The 23,632-nt window shown below is 43.0% G+C and overlaps 1 protein-coding gene across 5 annotated transcripts in view; it reads left to right on the top strand.

Annotated features, from left to right (window-relative positions):
- TMPRSS11F (transmembrane serine protease 11F) overlaps nt 1-23,632 on the top strand; it is a 44,028-nt gene that overhangs the window by 5,677 nt on the left and 14,719 nt on the right. For 4 of the 5 annotated variants that reach the window (XM_077275885.1, XM_077275902.1, XM_077275877.1 and 1 more), the window contains 5 exons: nt 3,449-3,582; nt 5,459-5,595; nt 6,560-6,627; nt 8,622-8,773; nt 9,683-9,721. In XM_077275885.1, coding sequence (XP_077132000.1) covers nt 3,471-3,582; nt 5,459-5,595; nt 6,560-6,627; nt 8,622-8,773; nt 9,683-9,721 — 508 coding nt within the window. In that variant the 5' untranslated portion in view covers nt 3,449-3,470. Of the gene's footprint in view, nt 1-1,117; nt 1,661-3,448; nt 3,583-5,458; nt 5,596-6,559; nt 6,628-8,621; nt 8,774-9,682; nt 9,722-23,632 lie in introns of those variants that run through there. The other variant, XM_077275893.1, reaches the window with a different exon arrangement.

The following is a 23,632-nucleotide window of genomic DNA, read 5'->3' as shown; positions in this document are numbered from 1 at the left end:
GAGCCACCAAATCTTATCTATATATTCGGCAATATTCTCCTACATTTAATTGTTTTGTGATCAATTATTACTTATGACCCTATTTTTTCATTACAAAACCTGTTCTAAGAATGCTTAAGTAAATTCTCTAATTCAAAATTGTCTGTGTCTGAACCGAGCAAGTAAGCCAGAGGCAAAAGCTGTGCCAGCGCTAACTATAGATTTTTTTCTTAGGAATTTATTCGTCAGGGATAAGATACGTAATATTCTTTAAGTGCTATTGCTTTGGTAAATGTGACATGGGATACCTGTTCTAAGAATCGTATAACATCCACCACTGAGCATACATAAAAATCTTGACTTACTTGAAATACTACAACCGACAATAGTGATTGTACAAATAAAGATATGGATCATTTGCTTATGTTTAACCATTTAACGGTGATATATGTTCAGCGAAAAGAAGAGTTATTTTTTATTTTAGTTATTAAGCTAATAATATGTTGAATAAAATCCCCAATATACTGTAAATTGCAATAATGTTAGATGTCACACTAGAGACTATACTTATTTTTCTCACCACAAACTTTTTACACGTATAGATCACATACAAATTTGTCTATTTCCATCCTAATGATCCCCATGGTTAGACCTTCATTTAACCTATTCCTCACAATATCCCGCTCTAGAACTTTAAACTAGGTCCTTAATGACTCCCTGCTTTCCAATCTGGAATTCTTCAAGCTCCTAGATGTCCCCTTAAAAGTTGGTCTCCAACTCACAAATTACTTTAATGCACTACGTAATGGCAGCCTTCTCAGCCCCACAGCCTTGTCAGCCACTATCTCCATGATTCCTAAAGAGGGCAGAGACCACCTGAATTTGTCTAATTGTAACCCTATCTCTAATTAACATTGATCTCAAACTAGTAACTGAAATGTTAGTGTGGCACCCCTGGGGTCCAGTCGTTGCAGAGGTACTGCACCTTGGTCAGAGGTGTGGTGCTCCGCTCTTGGGTAAGGAGGGGGCATAATCTAGAGCCCACACACTTACATCCAACACCAGACCTCTCAGGGCCCGGGAGGAGCTAGGTAGAGAATGTGAGTGGAGAAAGAGGACATGGGGAGGAGTAAGTTAGTAAAAAAAGAGAGAGTATGAAGGGGTGAGCAGAGCAGACATGAGAGACGGAAGCTCCTGACAGAAAGAAGGAATAAGAAAGATAGAGAAAAGTTCCCAGAAGGAAAGAAGGGGTCCTATGGGCACGGGTAGTGAGGAATCCACCCGTGGGGCCCGTATCCATGCTGACTGTAGTTGGGTGGAGGGACCAGGTCGCAGTGGGGGAACCGACCCCAAGACTAGTGGAGAACTTTAAAGCTCAGCTAGTAAGCCAGAGGCTGTAGTGTCTGTATGTGCCACAGCCACATCCACGCATATTTGCTGAAAAGGCAGCCACATAGGATCAAGGTGACCAAGAGGATGTTGCCTGACAAGATCCGAGGCTGCTGGCTTGCGACACTGTGTGTGAAGGCGTAGGGCAGGAGAGGCGGGAGCCAGTGCAGTGAGACAGACAGGAAAGGAACATAAAAAGGGGTTCAGGAAAAGTGCACCCAAGTTACCTGAGAGCTGGCTGGACCACGTACCCGGAGGACACACCTCTTGGCTGGGACTGCATTTATGAACTGTGAGTAAAAGTGTGGAAACTGCACCTTGCTGTATCTTCTGAATTATTGCTGCATCATCACCTGCCCTTCATCACAACATCCACCATTGACTTTAACCCCTTAACTGCCCTGGGGCCTAGCTCTACCCATTGAGAGCTGTGACACCTCTGCTGCAGCACCATCTGCCCCAGAGGACCTGAATCGCAGCGTCGGCCACCTTCTTATTGCCTAATTGTCATGTCGGACGCTGTTCAGACCAGGTCGTTCGACAGACAGCGGTAATTCCGCTTTTGACCACTATGCGCTCATTGGCGTCGGCTAGATTTTATCTAGCTGGTCCGGGGTTAATTTACCTGGTGCTCGGATTGGAAGCTGGGCCATGCCCAGTGCCTTTAAATAGTTCTCCTGAGCATTGGGCGTCGCCGATTATAGCTTCTGTCTTGTGCGTTGTTATCTCGGTCTGGAGTGGTGAGCTAGTAGTTGGAGAATCGTTGCTGGTGGTGTATTTCCCTTTGTCTTATTTGCTCCTTCCTATATTTGTATTTGTTTTGCCCTTTGCATTTATAGTGTATTCCTGAGTGACTGCGGCGTGGTGCTTACTTTTCCGTTATCCTTGTCTGTGCTAACTGTGGGTATTGGAGTGTGGTCTTCACTGGGTGGTGAGAGGTAGTTTCAGCCTAGGGTTGAAACAGGAGATAAGGCGAGGATGGAGGCCCAGACATGCACACCATCAGTGTAAACTCTGGGAGAGGGACAGTCAGGGTTTCCCTAGTCTGAGGGAAATCGCAGGGGCCCGGGTTATTAGCTCTTTCCTGCCTAGGTCTCCCGTGACACTAATACCACGGGCGGCATCACAAACTAATCCTGCTCCATTAGCATTGTGCTTTAGTAGACTATGAGCCCTTATACGTAAGGATCAGAATGGATTTGTCACATCTAGGCAGGCCTCTGATAAGCTGTGCAGGGTTCTCACCTACTGCACCACTGTAGACAACATAAATTGGAAACAATGTTTCTGTTGCTCGACATCAAAAAAGCCTTTTACTCAGTCTCTTGGACCTTCTTGTTCTTGTTGCTGAAGATGTGGAGTTTCCCTGGCCACTTCTTGACCTGGATCCGTGCTGTAATATGCATTCGCCTAGCCCTAGTTCACTTCAAAGGATTTATTTAGAAACCATTAAAACATATCAAGGGTGCTCTTTATCGCAATTCTTATTTTTCGAAGTCCTTGTATCTCTAACCATTAATTTCCAGGTTACCTGTGGGATTGAGTCTCACATAAGCTTTTCATGATATCCTTCTTTTACTCCCCTCGCCTCTTACCGCCTTACCAAATCTTTCAGTCTTTTTTTGCATTTAGCTCTGTGTAAAAGAACAGCTCCATTCAATGTGTAGAGGCTACTAACAGGTAACAAATGACAGCTCCTATTCATTGTGTAGCAGATGCTGTCTGGGTACTGCCTGTGTACTGCAGAGCGGCTCCAATTCAATTTGTAGCAGTCACTCCTAGGTACTGCAGAACAGATTCTATTCAATGTGTAGCGGCCGCTGCTGAGTACTGCAGAACAACTTGTATTCATTGTGGCATGGCTGCTGCCACGTGCTACAGAACAGTTGTTATTCAATGTGTAGCAGTCACTGCTGAGTACTGCAAAACACTTCTTATTTAAAAGATAAAAATACCTCTTTAAGAAATCTATTAGCTTGAGCTTGGAGAGAAAATAAGACAACAGGCCTCTAATTCCATACTTCTATACCATTCACAGACTTTGAAGTTTCACAATTATTATCTTTTTTTTTTTATTCAGGTAACATAAATCTTATCAAGCAATGAAATTGCCTGGACATCACACAATGATGATAATAGCTGTCGTCAGCATTACAATACTATTGGCCATTATCGCAGCCGTGACTGCTGCTGTTGTAATCATTTTCTTCCATGGTAAGAAAATAATTAACTTTCTTTATAGTAAATACCATTTTCCCTTAGTATGGTGGGCAGAATAGTTTATTATTATAGACATTTTGGGTTTAACATATATTATATAAAAGCTGCACTGAGTCTGCTTCATGACCCTTATGTAATTATGTTCTTGGTATGAATGATGCATTGGGTAGCATATATAATGTGATCTGACATTAAAGTCTTCCACTCTTAAGAAGCTTAAACACTGTGTAATGAACATTTCTGAAACTTTCTGTGTTTCATTTTTTCACAACTTTCAGGCTCTCTGCTTCATGTTATTAAAGGAAAACATTTTCAAATCTCTAAAAAAAAACACAGAAATGTAAACGGTGACAGTTTGTGATCACATATCTAGCCTACTTCCTTATGTGCACAAAAGAGGCTTTATGTCAGCACATACATTCGGTGCAGTTATGTTACTACAGAGACATACAGAGGTGCTTGCAAGTTTGTGAATAGGGATGAGCGGACCCGTGGATGTTCGTGTTCATCAGGTTCAACTGAACTGTAGGTCAACGTTCGGTTCGGCATCCGAACTTGACCCCAAACCCAATAGAAGTCAATGGGGACCCACACTTTGGTGTTTTATAATGGCTGTAAAATGGTCATAGTAAGGGCTGGGGGCTCCAAAAGAAAGCAAAATGGGGGTAAGAGCAGGACAATTGCCATGCAAACAAACGTGGATAGGGAAATGATAACTTGGAATAAAAAATAATAATCTTGAACCAGGAGGCTGAGATCCAAGTGGACGAAGAGGTGGTGTTGGACATGGCAGTGACATGGCGGTGTAGGTGGAAGAGGCAGGGGAGGAGTATTCCAACACTGTTTTTGAGGGTTTTTTTGTTGCTTTTTTATGGAACTGACTTAAAAGAACATAGAATTAACAAAAGAAATAACAATCTAGAACCAGAAGGCAGAGGTCTAAGTGGAGGAGGAAGTGGAGTAGGTGGAAGTGAAGATGGCGGTGTACGTGGAACAGGCAGAAGTGGTAGCCAACACTGTTTTTTTTTTATTTGGGGAGGCCCCAAAATTAAACATATGGCAAAAAGAGTTGAACAATGGCTGAGTGCGGATGGTATAGTTGTCTTGTCAGCCAAAGATATGGACCAGTCTTGTGGGATCTACGACTTGTTCATTTTAATAAATGTTTGCTGTTGACAGGCTGATGCTCTTGTTTGTGATCACACCCCCTGCCATACTTAACACACATTTCAACAGTACACTTACCGCAGGGACAACCAGGCATTGACTACACAATGTAAGGAGCTGTGGTTCTTAGACAGTTGTGGCAATAAGCATGAGTTGACCTAAGGATAAGTTATTAACATCTCAGTCCCAAACAACATATTTAAGTAGCCATGAATCCATTGCTTTACTTGTTTTTGTTTATTGTAGCAAATGGCTGAAACTACCATTATGGAGACCTTAAAGCTGAAACCTCCCACTAATCTTCAGTGTAGAGAAGTGTAGTCTTTACAAGAGGCTCTGTCCATTGATCAGCTATAGAAAAAAAATAAGTGCGCTACATGTCCACAGGGTTATTGTTTCCAAAAACTCAACATCTGTGCAGGACAAATTATGCATTATATTCACGTTTTCAACTTTTTGGTTCATTGTATCTGTGTGTAAACTACAATACAATACATCATTAATTCATGACATTTCAAAGTGTGAAATAATTATTGATCCAAAGGGAATCTTGTCCAAAATGTTATCGTGAGTAATTGGATTTAAAACCTAATTTCATAAGTTCTAAACAGAAGCTAAATTCTTTCATCATATTTTTGGCACCAGCTGCGGAGCTGAAAGTTTTGAATTTAAAATGTAACCATGGAATTGTATTTTTTCATAGGTTCAGCCAATGAGACAAGCACCATCCGCACTTACTACAATGGTTCTTTTAGGATCGTAAATTTGAACTATACAGATCAGTATCTTCACAGTAGTAGCCTTGCATTCCAGACTATGGCTGCTCAGATTGAAGGATTTGTAAGTCATTTTGATATATTGCTATATGATACTCCATTACAAAATCAATATAACTGTGTCTGTATGAGGATCGTCATCTTGTTTCCTTGTTTAACCCCTTCCTGACATTTTAAAGGAAAATATGTTAGCAGGTTTTCGCTACCTAACATGAAAGCAGCATAATGTAAAGACAGAGACCCAGATTCCAGTGATGTATCACTTACTGGGCTGTTTGCTGTAGGTTTGATAAAATCACAGTTTTATTAGTAGGAGGTCCAATAAATGTGCAGTGATGTGGTCCTCCATATATGAGCTCTGTAAAATCACACCCCCACCACTGATTGGCAGCTTTCTGTGTACACTGTGAATAGGCAAAAAGCTGCCAATCAGTGGTAGGGGCGTGGCTATACAGAGCCCAGCAATCAGAGGACTGTCGATCTGCATCAGATCAGATAAAACAGATTTTGTCAAGTGATACATCACTAGATTTTATTAATATAAACTTATGACGACCTTTGACAGTCTTAGTGGAGGAATGAATGTGTCGCATGGATTTATGTCTTTTTACATCAACTAAAGAACTTGCCCCTCAGACTATGAGGGGTCATCACAACAGAACCAGACCCCAATCAGAGGACAATAAAACATTAATAATCTAAGAAATGGTCCAATATTTAGGGACATAACTGTTTATCACTCATGGTAATTCTGCTTCCTGTCACCTGTCTTATCCATGTTTTTTTTTTCTTTTCTGTGCTGTGTTGTGCATAAATATGTGATTCTTCAGAATTTCTTTTAGTCTTTGCCTGATGAAGAGACCTGAGTAGTCTCGAAAGCTTGCAATTTGTTACCATCTTTTCAGTCAGCCATTAAAAGGTATCAACCACTGAGGACTCTCAATTCTATATATTTTTCTGCATAATGATGTGATGGTTTTAATGTTATTTCTCAGTAGTAACTTCACCTGTACTTGTATTTCTTACAGTTTACTGCAGCATTTAATAATTCAGAGCTCAAAAGCCAGTACAGCAGATCACAGGTTGTCAGCCTAAGGTACAGTAGGCATTATTACCCTATCACCCTTTCATAACTTTTATACTCTTTTATTATTACCTACACAATTGGGAATTTGGCAGAACTGATTATGTACTGTGGTCATACAAGTAAAGGGAATGTATTACCTAAATTATTTCAATGATTAAAACTAGATACCAGTAGCTAATTTTTTCTAATTAGTTTTTCTTTTCTATCTTTTCTAATTGTAGATTTATTTTTTCTGTTTTCTGCATGTTTATGGGTCAGCCATTTAGTCTGATCTGCTGCTCTGCACTTTTAGAGCAGTTTTCCTGTCTTAGAAGAAAAGTCTGGTCACTCTATACGACTGCAAAGTGCTAAATCGTGACAGCATGTGGTGCACACGCTTTACAATATCCCGGTATTACTGGTCGCGCAAGCAGGCTCGTGAGAGTATTAATACGATTTGAATGCTTGTGATCACACACCAACTAGACTTGTTCAGCTTCTCTCAATAGAAGAGAATTAGGGTGGAGTTGGATGAGACTAGTTGGCTTGTGACTGTAAGTATGCAAATCGCACACATGGGGTCACATAACTGCCTACTCGCATGGGGAATACCAGGGAATTGTGACTGCATGTACAATGCAGGATGTCACAGTTAGGCAGTATGCAGTCAAATACAGAAACTTCAGACTTTTTTCAGAAGTCCGGACAACTCTTTTAGCAGCATATGCTTTACAGCAGCCACATTTTTATAGGAAACAATAAACTAGAGATGACATGTTAACAATTTTGAGAAAGTTTTCCATGTTCTGTGATCTGTGCAGCGGTCACTGTGTAGGGAAGAGAGGAGGTGAGCTGTGACCATCACCTATTTGAAATGGCGGTGCATTATTGGACATGAAAATCTTTTCTTTGATGATACTCAGGAGAGTACTGAAAAGTGATCTACGCAGAATTAAAATGTAGGGTTCTACGCTCAAATACACGTATTGCAAAAGATATTAGGACAATGGTTCATTAGAAAATGTAAACTTCCTCTCATACAGTACAATATTAAAGGGTTTGTCTCAAGTACTTAAATGGGTAAAATTGCAAAGTGCTTGTAAAAAAAAAGCAACTTTGCACTGTACCTCTTTTAAAAAAAACCTTTACGTTCTTGAGAATGGAGGGATTTTTAAATTACAGTGTACAACTCAATACCAAGGTTACCGTCACTCTGCGGTCTTAGAGTGGTCAGTTACCTAGGCAAGGAGCACACGCCTTTTCCAGGCTCCAAGCGTTAAAGCACGCTGAGAACGGTCTGAAGCTCACTAAGTCTGACTAGCGTCCATTCCCTTGCACATCTCCCATGCTGCAGAGACAATGCAGCCTCTGCTGGCAGCCTGGGAGAGCACTTAGCACAGAACAGAGGCGCGACTATGCACCACCTGACCGGTCAGTCTTCAGTTGAACACCGTTCCTGGCAACTAGGATGCCAGGAAGCAGAGGAACAGTACACGCTTGAAGAAACTACATTAGAAAACGTTTTTCAATTATTATAAAGCTCAAGATCATACAAAGTCTTCCTGTAGTCATATAGGACTAAAGCTGTCTATGAGATAGCTAGTTCGACCAACAATTTTCCTCCTGACTCCACCATAAATTCAAATGATTGGAGCAGCCAAATGGGGAATGGATTGGGGAATGAAAGGGAAATGCACAACTGCCAGACACTTCTGCCGACTCATAACCCCTGGCAGTGGCCTATCTGCTGTGGGAACATGTTGAAATCCAAGATGGCAAATTTCTTCTGTCCCTCAGCCTCTGCTGCCAGCGAAGAGTCAGGAATCCCCAAATAGCCAATACCGCCCACTGACCGGTAAGTACATATGACTATCTTATGTTTACGGCCCAATTCTATTGCATTTTCGGCACAACCTCAGGCATTAAATAACAAAGCCCCCCTTTAACTTGTACATCACATCATTACCTCACAGTAAATAGCAGTAAGCATACGTATTCACATTTATTTCTCCGTTCCTTTGCAGTCCAGGAAGTGTAATTCCTGAATTTGTCCTGGTTTTCAATTTTAAAAATGCTGAGAAGAAAAACTTATCAGTTCAGACTGTACTATCTGAAAACTTACACAACACCTCTGTGGCGCTTTTCAACATTGACAAGAATTCACTTCTTCTGACAGGCAAGTAGTACATGAAACACATATCATACTGAGGATAAAAGAAATGGACTTAAAGGCAGACTAGTTGTAAAGTAAAATACAAAGGCGACGCAGACACTTTAGGAATCTAAATGTAAAGAATATTTTTATTTAAAACTTTGGCCTCCACGTTTTTATTGATGGCCTGATGATATGGGTGCCAGAGCACAGAGCGCTGTACTGCAGATCCACCGGCCATGACCACTTTAGCTTTGACAGAGCTGCTGAGTTCCCGCTGCATGGGCCAACTTCTGGCCTCCGCCATCACCAGTAACAGCTCATCGGTGGGGGGTGCCAAGTTATGCACCCACACACAACAGATATTGATACCCTATCCTAAGGATAGCTCATCAATAAAACAATATACAGTAGTTATTGTTTTTGTGTCAGGAAAATAGTCAAAAATGTATAATTAGTTAACCTAGGTTTTCTCAGTTGTCACAATCTGACTGATGTGTTTGATCAGTTATCAAATGAGAAAAGATACAAGTATACCAACATTATAATATCACATGGAAAATGATCCTCTTCGTTTCATAAATCTCTCCATGTAAAGCCCTTCAACATGCAGTGCCCCAATAATGAAAAATGACCCAAAGACTGGTTTCTTGAGGGTTTGTTCCTGTGATATCTTTTTTTCAGGCAGATTTTGCATTTTCCTGATGCAGCTATGCCTAGAAAAACATAGATGTCATTTACACATTCCATAAGTGGCAAACTTTTCATGATATACCGATATGATAGAAAGACATCACAGAGATGCAACATTTCCAAGTACTGAAGTTTCTTCTCTTCTTGGATCTAGATGATCCTTTTTTTGCTTTTATTTGATTTTTTTATTGTTAAAATGTCAAAAGTTAATCATTATTACATTGTTATTTTCACTTTTAGAAATCACAGCTGACTTGGCACAGAGTCTTCTTTACAATAGTAAGTCAAATCTTGGATTTTTAACCTTATGTCAACAAGACTACTTGGTGCCCCTAGATCAGTGTTTCCCAAACTCCAGTCCTCACGGCCCCCAACAGATCATGTTTTCAAAATTTCCTTAGTATTGCTCGGTTTCTGATGTCTTGATGATAATTCCATCACCTGTGCAATACTGAGGAAATCCTGAAAACCTGATCTGTTGGTGGGGCCGTGAGGACTGACGTTTGGGAAACAACGCCCTAGATAATTACTAGCTGAACCCCCATTTGGCCAACAATTTTCCTCCCAACCTCTTCATACACGTGCAATGCTTTAAGTGGCCTGGAGTAAAAGAATCTGTTTTAATCTATGGGGAGTCTTGTGTTTCCACCGGCATCATGTCATTTGCCTATATTCTATATCTCCGACTCCCAGCCACAGAACTGTCTGATTGGGTCAATGAAGCAATTTTTTACAAATAGACGGTGTGTTCATGTGCAATATTCTTTATATTACTTGGGCCTACTGTGGGTCTACCTGCTTTGTGCTGCAGACTGGTACTATATATACAGCTGTCATCTGTGTGAGACTTTAAAATAAACCTGTTATCAGGAAATGACCTGTCACTTAAGTCAGGTTTTTGTGTTAAATGTATCTTTTTTTTTTTTCGTTTTGTTCATGTTTTATTTCAATATTACAATCTGAAAGATTTCCATTTTTTATTTTTTATTACAACTTTCACACTTTTCACTGGGGCTTTTTTAGACTCAAACTTCCTGTTGTTTCTGGAAACTCACATGTACATTAACAACAATGAACAGACTTTGACTATGTCATTTGTATTTAAAGGGGTTGTTCCATGAACAAAGTTAATTTTAGTTAATAGATCTTTTAATAATAACAAGTTCCACAATTGGATGTGTTTAAGCAAAATATTTTTCTGTGCTGAAATAATGTTATAAATGTGCCCCTGCTATGTTCTGTGGCTGTGTCTGACCGTACAGGGACATGGTCTGATCATACCACAGCTCGTGGGCAGTGGAGGAAGCAAAAGATTATACAGATGTTATAATAATTCTTTCTTTCATTTTTCAAAAACAGGCAGGGAAATGCTTTATCTCCCCCCAAAAAAATCAGCTGTGATCCCCTGCTGTGCTATCTGTATACTCTGTTTTCCTTCCTCCCCTGCCCAGGAGCTGTGGTATGATCAGACCATGTTCCTGTACGGTCAGACACAGCCATTACACACTACACAGCATAGACACATTTATAAGATTATCTCAGCACAGGAAATATTTTTTAAATACATTGAATTGTGGAAATTATTATTATTCCAAGATCTATTATGAACTTTAAAATAACCTTTTTTTTCGTGGGAAAACCCCTTTAAGAATGTAATGAGTCTTTGCAAAGGTCATTGTAAAGGAGGGGAGCAGGGTCTCCTGAAAACGCCTGTTGTTATTGGTGGATTCTGTTATCAGTGGTGTATAGAGGTGACACCTGTCACTGTAATCCTGCCTCTAATGATATGGAGCCTGCTGAAAACTCTTCCTGAAATAATAAGAAGTTCGAGTGTACACAATCCTCAGTGAATTAATAATTCTATTTTTTAAAATAAAGATCGTGATACAAAGAAAATACTCAAAAATTGTAAGTAACACAAAAGTTAACCAATAGGTACCACATTTTTCGCTTTCTAAGGCGCACTTTTTTCCCCCAAATTTGTCCGCCGCCGCTGCAGCAGGTGTCCGCCGATGCTGGGGGTTCTGCCGGCAGTTCCGTGGTTTCCTCCTGTGCGGTGGTTCCTGGAACATGGCTGCCAGAGACAGCGCATGCGCAGATGGAGATCTCGGGACCAAGATCACGAGAAATGAGATTTCAGCGCTGAAATCTCATTTCCCGAGATCTTGGTGCTGAGATCTCCATCTGTGCATGCGCCGCCTCCCGGCTGCCATTTTCCCAAAGTCCACCGCACAGGAAAGCATGGACGAACTGCTGGGGGGCTCTGACCTTTCACAAAATGTCGGCAGAGCCCCCCCGCAGCACCAGAGACGCCAGCATCACCAGAGACATCCCCGCAGCACAGGAGCCCCCCGCAGCACAGGACACCTGCACACCCCCTCATCCCAGCCTGCGGCCTGCAGCAATGTTCCTCTCCTGCCTCCTCCAGCAGCGACCCTAGGACCCTGCTTCACCGCAGCCACCACCCCTGTGCTCTGCTTTACAGCCAGCGCTGACAGTCAGTGCAGGGAAGCTGACGGCGGGGGACGTGACAGACATCGGAATGTGAGTATGTAGTGTTTTGTTTTTTTACTTTTACAATGGTAACCAGGGTTAATATCGGGTTACTAAGCGCGGCCCTGTGCTTAGTAACCCGATGTTAACCCTGGTTACAAGTGAACACATCGCTGGATCGGCGTCACACACGCCGATCCAGCGATGACACCGGTGATCAGCGACCAAAAAAAGGTCCTGATCATTCCCTACGACCAACGATCTCCCAGCAGGGGCCTGATCGTTGGTCGCTGTCACACATAACGAGATCGTTAGCGGGATCGTTGCAACGTCACCAAAAGCGTGACGTTGCAACGATATAATTAACAAAATCGTTATGTGTGAAGGTACCTTTAGGCAAAGTTCAAATGACTGCTGACTAGCTTCATCTGCAAATTAGGGAGTGGATGGGTGCAGAAGCTGCCTACTATTTACATCACCAGTCTAGTCCATAAATCTGGTAAATCGGACCAGACTAGAGCATGGTACAATTTTTTTAATGCCTATGAGCATTAATTAGCAAATGTTTTAGTGGATTATTCATATGTATTATTGCTAACAATAATCATATATAAGATACACTGTAATATTCGAAGACACTGTACAATTTGATGTAAAAATGTGTAAAAAGAAAAATACACATAAAGGTACAATTGGCAAAACAAATCCAAGACATGATGGGAGAGGAAATAGTTAATAAGACTGAGATTAAGAAGGTAAAAGACAATGAGGAAATAATACAAGGACACGTTATTTCCCTGGTATTGTGCTACATACAATACATAGTGTGTGGAATGGCATACGTAATCTAGTGGTTTTGGTTCCGCAAATAACTATGAATCATAAATAATAAGAATTTCTCTATCTATGATCAGTGTAATTCTATCATTTTTATATGTACTTGGCAATTGGATAAGTTAAGCACAAAGCGCAATTAAAAGGGGTTGTCCATAATTTTTTTATTTTAAAAAGTAGCCATAGTGGTCTGAAAATAGAAAAAAAAAAAAACATGCAGTTGCCAGGTACTGCCGTTAGCTCCCCAAAAAAGTTTCCTTCCTTCCTATCCAGTTGGAAAATATTAAATGACCGCTGCAGACAATCAGCAGCCACTGACTGCCTGTAGTAGGCATGTGCTCTAGAAGCCAGAAGAGAGAGCAAGGAGACTGTGATTGTTGCAGTCACTCACCGCCTGCCCATCTTTTGTGGACCACAATAGAGTAAAAAAAAAAGGAAAAACAAATGATCCGTCTCATGATTAGTAAATATAAGGAAGAAAAATGATCCGAAGTGATTGTAATGCATTTATGAACTAGATCGTAATGAGCATCATACCAGATCTTTACAAGCTTGGAAAAATAGATGCCAAGTTATTTTAAAGGGAACCTGTCACCAGGTTTGGCTGATATGAGTTACGGCTATCGCCTTTCAGGTCTTATCTACAGCTTTCTATAATGCTGTATATCTTCCCCCAACCAGACCTGTAAGAGAAGAAATATAACTTTTATTATACTCACCTGCGGGGCGGTCCGATTCTACAGTATGGGTGTCGCTCTTCTTGGTGCGATGCCTCCCATCTTCTTACGATCCCCATCCTCCTGCTTGCTTCATGTGGATGATGCGTCCCTGCATCATCCACACAGGCTCCCCGGAATCGCGCTCCTGTGCATGTGTACTTATATGCCCTGTTGAGGGCACAGCAAAGTACTGCAGTGTGCAGGTGTCGGGGCTCTCTGACCTTTCCCGGCTCCTACACACTGCAGTACTTTGCTCTTCCTCAACAGGGCACATAAGTACACCTGCACAGGAGCACGATTCTGTGGATGTTGCAGGGACGCGACATCCACATGAAGCAAGCTGGAGGGCGGTAATCGTAAGAAGATGGGAGGCGCCGGACCAAGAAGAATGACACCCCTCGGACGGGACCACCCAGCAGGTGAGTATAATACGTTATTTTTCAGTTCTTCCAGGTCTGATTGGGGGCTTATATACAGCAATATAGGATGCTGTATATAAGCCCTGAAAGGTGATGGCCGTAACTTATATTGGCCAATCCTGGTGACAGGTTCCCTTTAAGTTGAGCCGTAGTTTCACTTTAATTACGCCCTTACTCTAACCATAGTAACGAGTGGTCACATTAAGTGTTAATCCTACAATGACAACCAGCTTGGAAGCATAACAAGACCAATATATGTTATAATCTCTGAATAGGGTGGCCAAGATCATATCTATGTTAATCTTGCAAATGACAGTCGTAATTAGTTGTTTTAGTGATTCCACAAAATTGCAGAAATAAGCAGCAAAGTACTGTATTCTGTTTAGCTATTAAGTGCTGCATATATTAATTGCTTTACTCACTTATATAGCACCATTAATTCCACAGCGCTTTACAGACATTATCATCATTGTCCCCATTGGGGCTCACAATCTAGATTCCTATCAGCAGGATTTTGCACAGTAACCTACAGACAGTTTCAGGTCGGTGCCATTATACTGAATAAAATGATACCTTGGTTGATGAAATCTGTCTTGTGGTTGTTGTTTAATCTTTATTTGTAGTTTTCAGTTAATGATATGCTCGCACCCCAGGGCGGCCTGTGGGGGAGGGGGGTCTTCATGTGGTGCTCTGATTAGGTATTCATCCTTATGGCTTATGTCATTTGGAACGCGATAGATGTGTGATGCCCGCCAGGGCCATGGGGTACTCGGCACCAGGTCCGGTACTCAAAGGGATATGTCACGGTGGGGGAGACCCGGTCCATGGTCCTGGGCGCCCATGTTAAAGGGAATGTCTTTAAAGGGGTTTTGTGAATAAAGTTTGTGTTTGTGACGCCACCTGTGGTATTCGGTCAGAGGTGACCAACGCTGCTTAAAGGGGTCCTCTGGGGTGATGTTATGGCAGCTATGATGGTATAACTTCCCACAGGTGAAGTTGGGTCTCCAAGGCTCCCGATGTGTAAGTCAAGATGGTGGGTGGTGCAGTAAGAAGCGGAGGACACAGGTTTGCAATCTCTTTACCTGGTTTACTGAAGGTAGGTCAGTGAGGGATGAGTGACTTGTCATAAGCCATACAGATGAATATGTAAGCAGAACATCACATAAAGACCCCTACACAAGCCGCCCCAGAGCACGAGAATCTCATTAACTGAAAACTACAAATAAAAATTAAGAAACAACCACAAGATGAATTTCATCAACCAAGGGATCATTGTAATCAGTATAATGGCGCCGACCTGACACTGTCTGTAGGTTACTCAGCACAATCGTGTTGACAGGTGTAATTTATGTGAACTCACACTTCAATGATTACTCTACACAGATGCGACAAAGAAGTATATCACTTTATATTAGCCATGCAGGTTATGTAGGTATCCATTAAGTGGATACCTACATAATGTTCAACCTATGTTGTATGATAAGATAGGTTATTGATCGATGGGGTTCTGACAACTGGGATTTCCTGATTCCAAGACGGTGCTTGCTATAGTCCCGACTAGGGTTGAGCGAAACGGATCGGTCATTTTCAAAAGTCGCCGACTTTTGGCAAAGTCGGGTTTCGTGAAACCCGACCCGACCCCAGCGTGGGATCGGCCACACGGTCGGCGATCTTCGCGCCAAAGTCGCGTTTCTTATGACGCTTTTCCCGCCATTTTTTCAGCCAATGAAGGAGTGTGTGCAGCGTGATGACATGGGTTCCGGCTCGCTTTGTGCGGCGTCACAAGGGGTAAAACCGCCATCTTAACGTTTGGGATATAGCGATTCCCACAGTGAAACACAAATTTTGCAGGGACGGAGGGGAGAGAGAGAGAGAGAGAGAGAGAATAAAAAAAAAATGCATTGGGTTTCGTGTTTCGGTCGTCCCCCCGACTTTTCACAATAATCGGCCGATTTCACACGATCCGACTTTCGAGACAGTCGGGTTTCACGAAACCCGACTCGATCCTAAAAAAGCAAAAGTCGCTCAACCCTAGTCCCGACCATTGGCATAAAGCAGATTGCATGTGCGATTGCTCTCCATCACTGGGGGAGGATCTTTCACTAGATTACTCAGACACCACTATCTGCATTCATTATTAAATAGATCTTAGATTGCTGTAATTACATTAAAATCCAATTCAGGCCAGCTGTAAATTTGTTTTTGAAACTTTTACCTCTTTTGTTAAAAATGTGAGTGCTGAAATGATAGAACCTACCAAATTGTATAGGTAACTGAAAGTTAATAAGTCAGTCCCTATCCTCCACATGAGAGACAACATGTGGAAAAATGAAAGGTTCTGAGCCCAGGAAAATATAGTCTGCTATCATTTAATTTCATGCAAACGTTGTTGAATAGTTTCTCGTAGTCATGAAGAAAGCCTGTGAGTCCTGCTCCTCCTGCCCACATAAAGTGCTACGTATATACAAACTCATGCTGTCAATCACGTGGAGTGGGTGGGGTTTACAGGACTCACACGCTTTCTATATGACTCCTTGAAGTAACTGAACCGAGTTTACGAACACACAAATCTTATAAAACATCATATCCTTTGAGTTCAGCATCCCGCCCTCTACACTACAGGGGAGTACCCAAGGTCACATTTTTGCGTTTGATGTAAAGCTGGGGTCAAACACTACACTTGAATGAGGATCCAGATTTTGATGTAATTGTTATTATGTGGCTTGAGTATGATTGTACAGATAGAACCATTGTGAATGATTCCTCTATGATACTTGTGATCACTATGTAAACAGGTCACTGGATGCAACACGCAGACAAGGAAAAGGCGGAAGTAACCAACTTAATTCTTTATTCTCCTTGCACAGAATTAGGGAGGAATGGTTCTAACAGAAAGGAAATAGTATGAAAGCAGAATATTTACAGTATACAACAAACAATGCCCAATGTTCTTATCAAACACACTATAACAGAAAGTTCTCTATGCTATCTGACTAATCTCTGATGAGATACAATGTTCCCCCTTTTGTTACAGGCCCTAGACTAGCGAGGGTCTCCGCTTCTTCTGGCTAGGCCGCATGTTCTTCTGACAAAGTTGGGCAATGCTCTCTGGGCCTTTCTCACACTGGCTGGTCTCTATCCCATCTGCTGCACTACTCCAGACTGAACCTTGTACCGTATATATAAGTTCTGGAAGTAACCGCCCAGCTCACTTGCACCTCCAGTTCACTGCTGCAGAAATCCACTTCTGGAAAGGGGTCCTCACGAGGTCTTCGATGCTTGACCTGCAACGGTTGTCTATCGGGTCAGGGAAAAAAAGGGCTGTGTCCTGGGCCTTGACTGGCGTGGTCTGGTTTGCGGATCTTAACTGGCACATGTCTGGGGCTAGGTCTTGACCGGAGTAGTCTGGTCCATGGATCTTGACTTGAGTCATCTGGCCCCTGCTTGCGTGTGCACAACAACCCTCTGGTTCAGGCCTCCTGACACATTCCAGTGTCTTAGCCTCAGTGTCCCTCATAGTGCACGTCCTGCTCATCTCACAGGTTGATGCCAAATCCTGTTCCGGCTTGCTACTCTGGCCATATATACCGGGGAACTGCGCATGCAGGTCACCTGACCAAGTGTTCCATCTAGACGCGTTCTCCCCAAAACTCTTCCCCTTCCTGTTGCTTCTGCATGGTTCTGCTTGAGCAGTAGGTGGTAGTCTCCAGACAAAAATGCAGCACAGCGCTGTGGAATCTCATCTTCCACGGCACATCCTCTTACAACTACTCTGTTCACCCCCCCACATTTCCAACATGTCAGAGTGATTTCACTCCATTGAAGAGTCCCTACAGTTTATTTACTTGCAATAACTGCAGGCAGAGTAATTTGTTTTCAATGGGGAGAGAGGAGAAAGCTAATGCCAGACACCTAGGGCTGCCCAGTTCCAATGAAAACAGAAAGGTTGAGCCTTCAAATTGCAACTGCTGGTTTATTCTCTTCCCAGACATCATCTGAAAAGAGAGCCCTCATACACATTAGATAGTCAGCCGCTGCGGTCTACTTTCATCCAATGTGTATGAAGGCAATAAGCTTTGAATATTTATTGAGAGGATGTGGGAGACAACTTCTGTACAAATGAGCATATTCCACTTGGTACATATGCATGTAACTACTATATAAGTCCACGCTGGCAAAGCCCACTCGGCCATGCGGCAGGTGCTGTCTGTGTTAGACAGCCAGTATGTCTGTAAGAGTAGAGAAAAGAGCTCCTGTTTCACCATTTGGATGCTGTTGTCAATCTCTGACAGTGGCATTTAAAAGACAGTAACACCAATGTGCGCACACACTGTCTTTCATCGTCACCCTATCACATCAATGGGTTTTCTACATGCAGGACAAAAGTTCTGCCGAGATCCCCCACTGCTACCATCTTGGTACCCCTAGCAAAGCCTAGCTGTGCTTAATAGGTAACCATCATTTACACCATATACAGTGGCTTGCGAAAGTATTAACCTGCTTGGCATTTTTCGTGTTTTGCTAGCTTTCAACCTGGAATTTCACTGTTTTTTTGTGAGGGTGCGCATGAGTTCACGTAAAACATGTGCCTACAACTGTGAACATTTGTTTTTCTTTTTATTGTGAATCAAACAGCACAATATAACTGGAAACTTCAGTGTACATAACTATTCACCCTCCTAAAATCAGTACTTTGCAGAGACTCAGTTTGCCGCAATTACAGCTGCAAGTTGCTTTGGGTAAGTCTCTATGAGCTTTCGACATCTTGCCACTTGGAAGTCTAACTATAGATTCTCAATTGGATTAAGATCTGGGCTTTGACTAGGCCACTCCAAAACATTTACATGTTTCCTCTTAAATTACTCGAGTGTTGCTTTAGCATTGGATCATTGTCTTGTCTTGTTGGAAGGTGAACCTCCATCCCAGTCAAAAAACCACTGATAGGCTGAAATAGAATTTGCTGAAAAATATCCCTGTATTTCGCAACATCCATCTTCCCCTCAACTCAGACCATTTTGACTGTCCCTGCTGCAAAACAAAAATCCCCACAGCAGGATGCTGCCACCACATTTCACTGTGGGGATGGTGTTCTTGGGATGATGAACTGTGTTGGTTTAGCACCAGTCATAGCGTTTACCTTGGTGGCCAAAAAGTTCACTTTTGGTCTCATCTGACCACAGCACCCAACTCCATACATTTGGGGAGTCTCCCACATGTCTTTTGGCAAAGGGGAAATGAGCCTTAGAATTTTTGTGTGTGAGTAAAGGCTTTTTTTTGCCCACTCTTTCATAAAGGTCACTTCTATGGACAAATACTCCAGTCTCTGATTGGGAACTCTGCAGCTCCTTCAGGGTTACCTTTGATCTCTGTGATTCCTCTCTGATTAATGCCCTCCTTGCTTGGGCTGAAAGTTTTGGTTGGCGGCCATGTCTTGGGAGGTTTGTTGTGGTACCATGTTCTTTCCATTTGATGATAATGGATTTGTTGGTGCTGCGGTAATCATCAGAGATTGCAAAATTTTTTTCTATAACCCAACCCCATACCTCCCAACTTTTGAAGATGGGAAAGAGGGACAAAGTTTGCGGCGCGCAAAGCGCGCCGCGGCAAATTTTAGGCCACGCCTCTGACCACACCCATTCATAATTAGTCACACCCATATCCACGTCCCAAGCACACCCATTTAGCACTGCCGATCACACTGTTTCATATACAATAGTTATAAACAAAAAAATATGGCCACACAGTGCTCCATACTGTATAATGGCCACACATGAGGCTCCATACTGTATAATGAACACACATGACGCTCCATACTGTATAATGGCCGCACATGATGCTCCATACTGTATAATGACCGCACATGATGCTCCATACTGTATAATGACCGCACATGATGCTCCATACTGTATAATGACCGCACATGATGCCCCATACTGTATAATGGCCACACATGACGCTCCATACTGTATAATGAACACACATGACGCTCCATACTGTATAATGGCTGCACATGATGCTCCATACTGTATAATGACCGCACATGATGCTCCATACTGTATAATGGCCGCACATGATGCTCCATACTGTATAATGACCGCACATGATGCTCCATACTGTATAATGGCCGCACATGATGCTCCATACTGTATAATGACCGCACATGATGCTCCATACTGTATAATGGCCGCACATGATGCTCCATACTGTATAATGACCGCATGCATACTGTATAATGGCCGCACATGATGCTCCATACTGTATAATGACCGCACATGATGCTCCATACTGTATAATGACCGCACATGATGCTCCATACTGTATAATGACCGCACATGATGCTCCATACTGTATAATGGCCGCACATGATGCTCCATACTGTATAATGACCGCACATGATGCTCCATACTGTATAATGACCGCATGCATACTGTATAATGGCCGCACATGATGCTCCATACTGTATAATGACCGCACATGATGCTCCATACTGTATAATGACCGCACATGATGCTCCATACTGTATAATGACCGCACATGATGCTCCATACTGTATAATGGCCGCACATGATGCTCCATACTGTATAATGACCGCACATGATGCTCCATACTGTATAATGGCCGCACATGATGCTCCATACTGTATAATGACCGCATGCATACTGTATAATGGCCGCACATGATGCTCCATACTGTATAATGACCGCACATGATGCTCCATACTGTATAATGGCCGCACATGATGCTCCATACTGTATAATGGCCGCACATGATGCTCCATACTGTATAATGACCGCATGCATACTGTATAATGGCCGCACATGATGCTCCATACTGTATAATGAACGCACATGATGCTCCATACTGTATAATGACCGCACATGATGCTCCATACTGTATAATGACCGCACATGATGCCCCATATTGTATAATGACCGCACATGATGCTCCATACTGTATACTGGCTGCACATGATGCTCCATATTGTATAATGACCGCACATGATGCTCCATACTGTATACTGGCTGCATATGATGCTCCATACTGTATAATGAACACACATGATGCTCCATACTGTATAATGGCCACACATGATGCTCCATATTGTATAATGACCGCACATGATGCTCCATACTGTATAATGACCGCACATGATGCTCCATACTGTATACTGGCCGCACATGATGCTCCATACTGTATAATGACCGCACATGATGCTCCATACTGTATAATGACCGCACATGATGCTCCATACTGTATACTGGCTGCACATGATGCTCCATACTGTATAATGACTGCACATGATGCTCCATATTGTATAATGACCGCACATGATGCTCCATACTGTATACTGGCTGCACATGATGCTCCATACTGTATAATGAACACACATGATGCTCCATACTGTATAATGGCCACACATGATGCTCCATATTGTATAATGACCGCACATGATGCTCCATACTGTATACTGGCTGCACATGATGCTCCATACTGTATAATGACCGCACATGATGCTCCATACTGTATAATGACTGCACATGATGCTCCATACTGTATAATGGCCGCACATGATGCTCCATACTGTATAATGACCGCACATGATGCTCCATACTGTATAATGACCACACATGATGCTCCATATTGTATAATGACCGCACATGATGCTCCATACTGTATACTGGCTGCACATGATGCTCCTTACTGTATAATGACTGCACATGATGCTCCATATTGTATAATGACCACACATGATGCTCCATACTGTATACTGGCTGCACATGATGCTCCATATTGTATAATGACCGCACATGATGCTCCATACTGTATAATGACTGCACATGATGCTCCATACTGTATAATGACCCCACATGATGCTCCATACTGTATTATGGCCACAGTTCTCCATACTGTATAATGACATACAGGCACGCAGCTCACACACATGCAGCATCACACACACACAGTATCACACATACACACGCAGCATCACAAACGCAGCTCACAAACACATGCAGCTTTGACACAAATGCATCACACATGCAGCCATCACACACACACACAGCCATCACACACACACGCAGTCATCACACACACACGCAGCCATCACACACACACACGCAGCCATCACACACGCACGCAGTCATCACACACACACGCAGTCATCACACACACGCAGCCATCACACACACGCAGCCATCACACACACACACGCAGCCATCACACACACACACACGCAGCCATCACACACACACACACGCAGCCATCACACACATGCAGCCATCACACACACCCAGCCATCACACACACCCAGCCATCACACACACCCAGCCATCACACACACACACACACCCAGCCATCACACACACACACTCAGCCATCACACACACACACCCAGCCATCACACACACACACTCAGCCATCACACACACACACCCAGCCATCACACACACACACCCAGCCATCACACACACCCAGCCATCACACACACCAGATACCTCATACACACATGACACACACACAAATGCAGCATCACACATCTCACACACAGACACACACACATCACACACACATCACACACACACACAATCTCCTCTGTGGTGCAGGGGCGGCTGATCTGTCCATGTGCAGCTCTTCAGTTTCTCCGGCTGCTCACAGCTCTGCACTGTCCCGGCACCTCCCCCGTCTCTCCTTCTCTGCCGGGATAGCAGCTAAGAGCAGGAGACGCCAGAGCTCTGTGCACACACCTCAGGTAGTGAGTCGCTGACCTCTCATCTTGATCGCTGCTGGCTCTCTTCCTCAGCGTGGCAGCGCCGCACACACAGGGGGCGGGGGCCGGGGCGGGGGCGGGGGCGGGATCGGTCGGGAGGAGACCCAGCATGTATAAGAAAACAAAAACAGCCACAAACCTAATCGGGCTCTCTCTACGTCCCGGAAGTGGGCGGGGCTTCACCGGCGGCCGCAAATTCGGGATTTTAAATGCCCGAAGCGGGACAGCGGGACCCCGGTGCCAAAGCGGGACTGTCACGCTGAAATCGGGACGGTTGGGAGGTATGCCCAACCCTGTCTTGTACTTCTCAACAACTTTGTCTATAACTTGTTTGGAGATATCCATGGTCCTCATGGTATTTGGTTAGTGGTGCCTCTTGGTTAATGGTGTTTCAGCCTTTGTGGTATATCAGAAAAGGTGTGTATATACTGACAGACCATGTGACGCTTTGATTGCACACAGGTGGACTTCCTTTCACTAAGCATGTGACATAGGCCGGGGTCACCCTTGCGTGTGTAATGCTAGAAACTCGCGCGAGTCTCTCACATCAATAACCCGGCATAGAAATACATGCAGCCACACACTCCGGTCCGAGTGCCGGCAGCTGCCGGGTATTGATGCGAGTTTCTTGCATCACACTCGCAAGTGTGACCCCGGCTTTATGAAGGTAATTGCTTGCACCAGAAATTTTTAGGGGCTTCAAAGCAAAAGGGGTGAATACATATGTACATACAAATTTTTTCTTATTTAATCTCATGAATTTAATTTATGCCTATATTTTTCTCACCACTTCACCAACTTAGACTATTTCGTGCTGATGCATCACACACAAATCGGATTCTAATAATATTTAAACACAGGTTGTAATAATGTAACAAAATAGGTAAAAAGCCAAGTGGTGAATACTTTTGCAAGCCACTGTACTGCAATCGCTCACAATTTTTTTTTTTTTTTAATA

This window comes from Ranitomeya variabilis, chromosome 1 (assembly GCF_051348905.1).
Source record: "Ranitomeya variabilis isolate aRanVar5 chromosome 1, aRanVar5.hap1, whole genome shotgun sequence".
NCBI classification, from domain to species: Eukaryota; Metazoa; Chordata; class Amphibia; order Anura; family Dendrobatidae; genus Ranitomeya; species Ranitomeya variabilis.
Note: the sequence above shows the minus strand (reverse complement) of the source record. Positions and strands in the feature narration are given on the sequence as shown.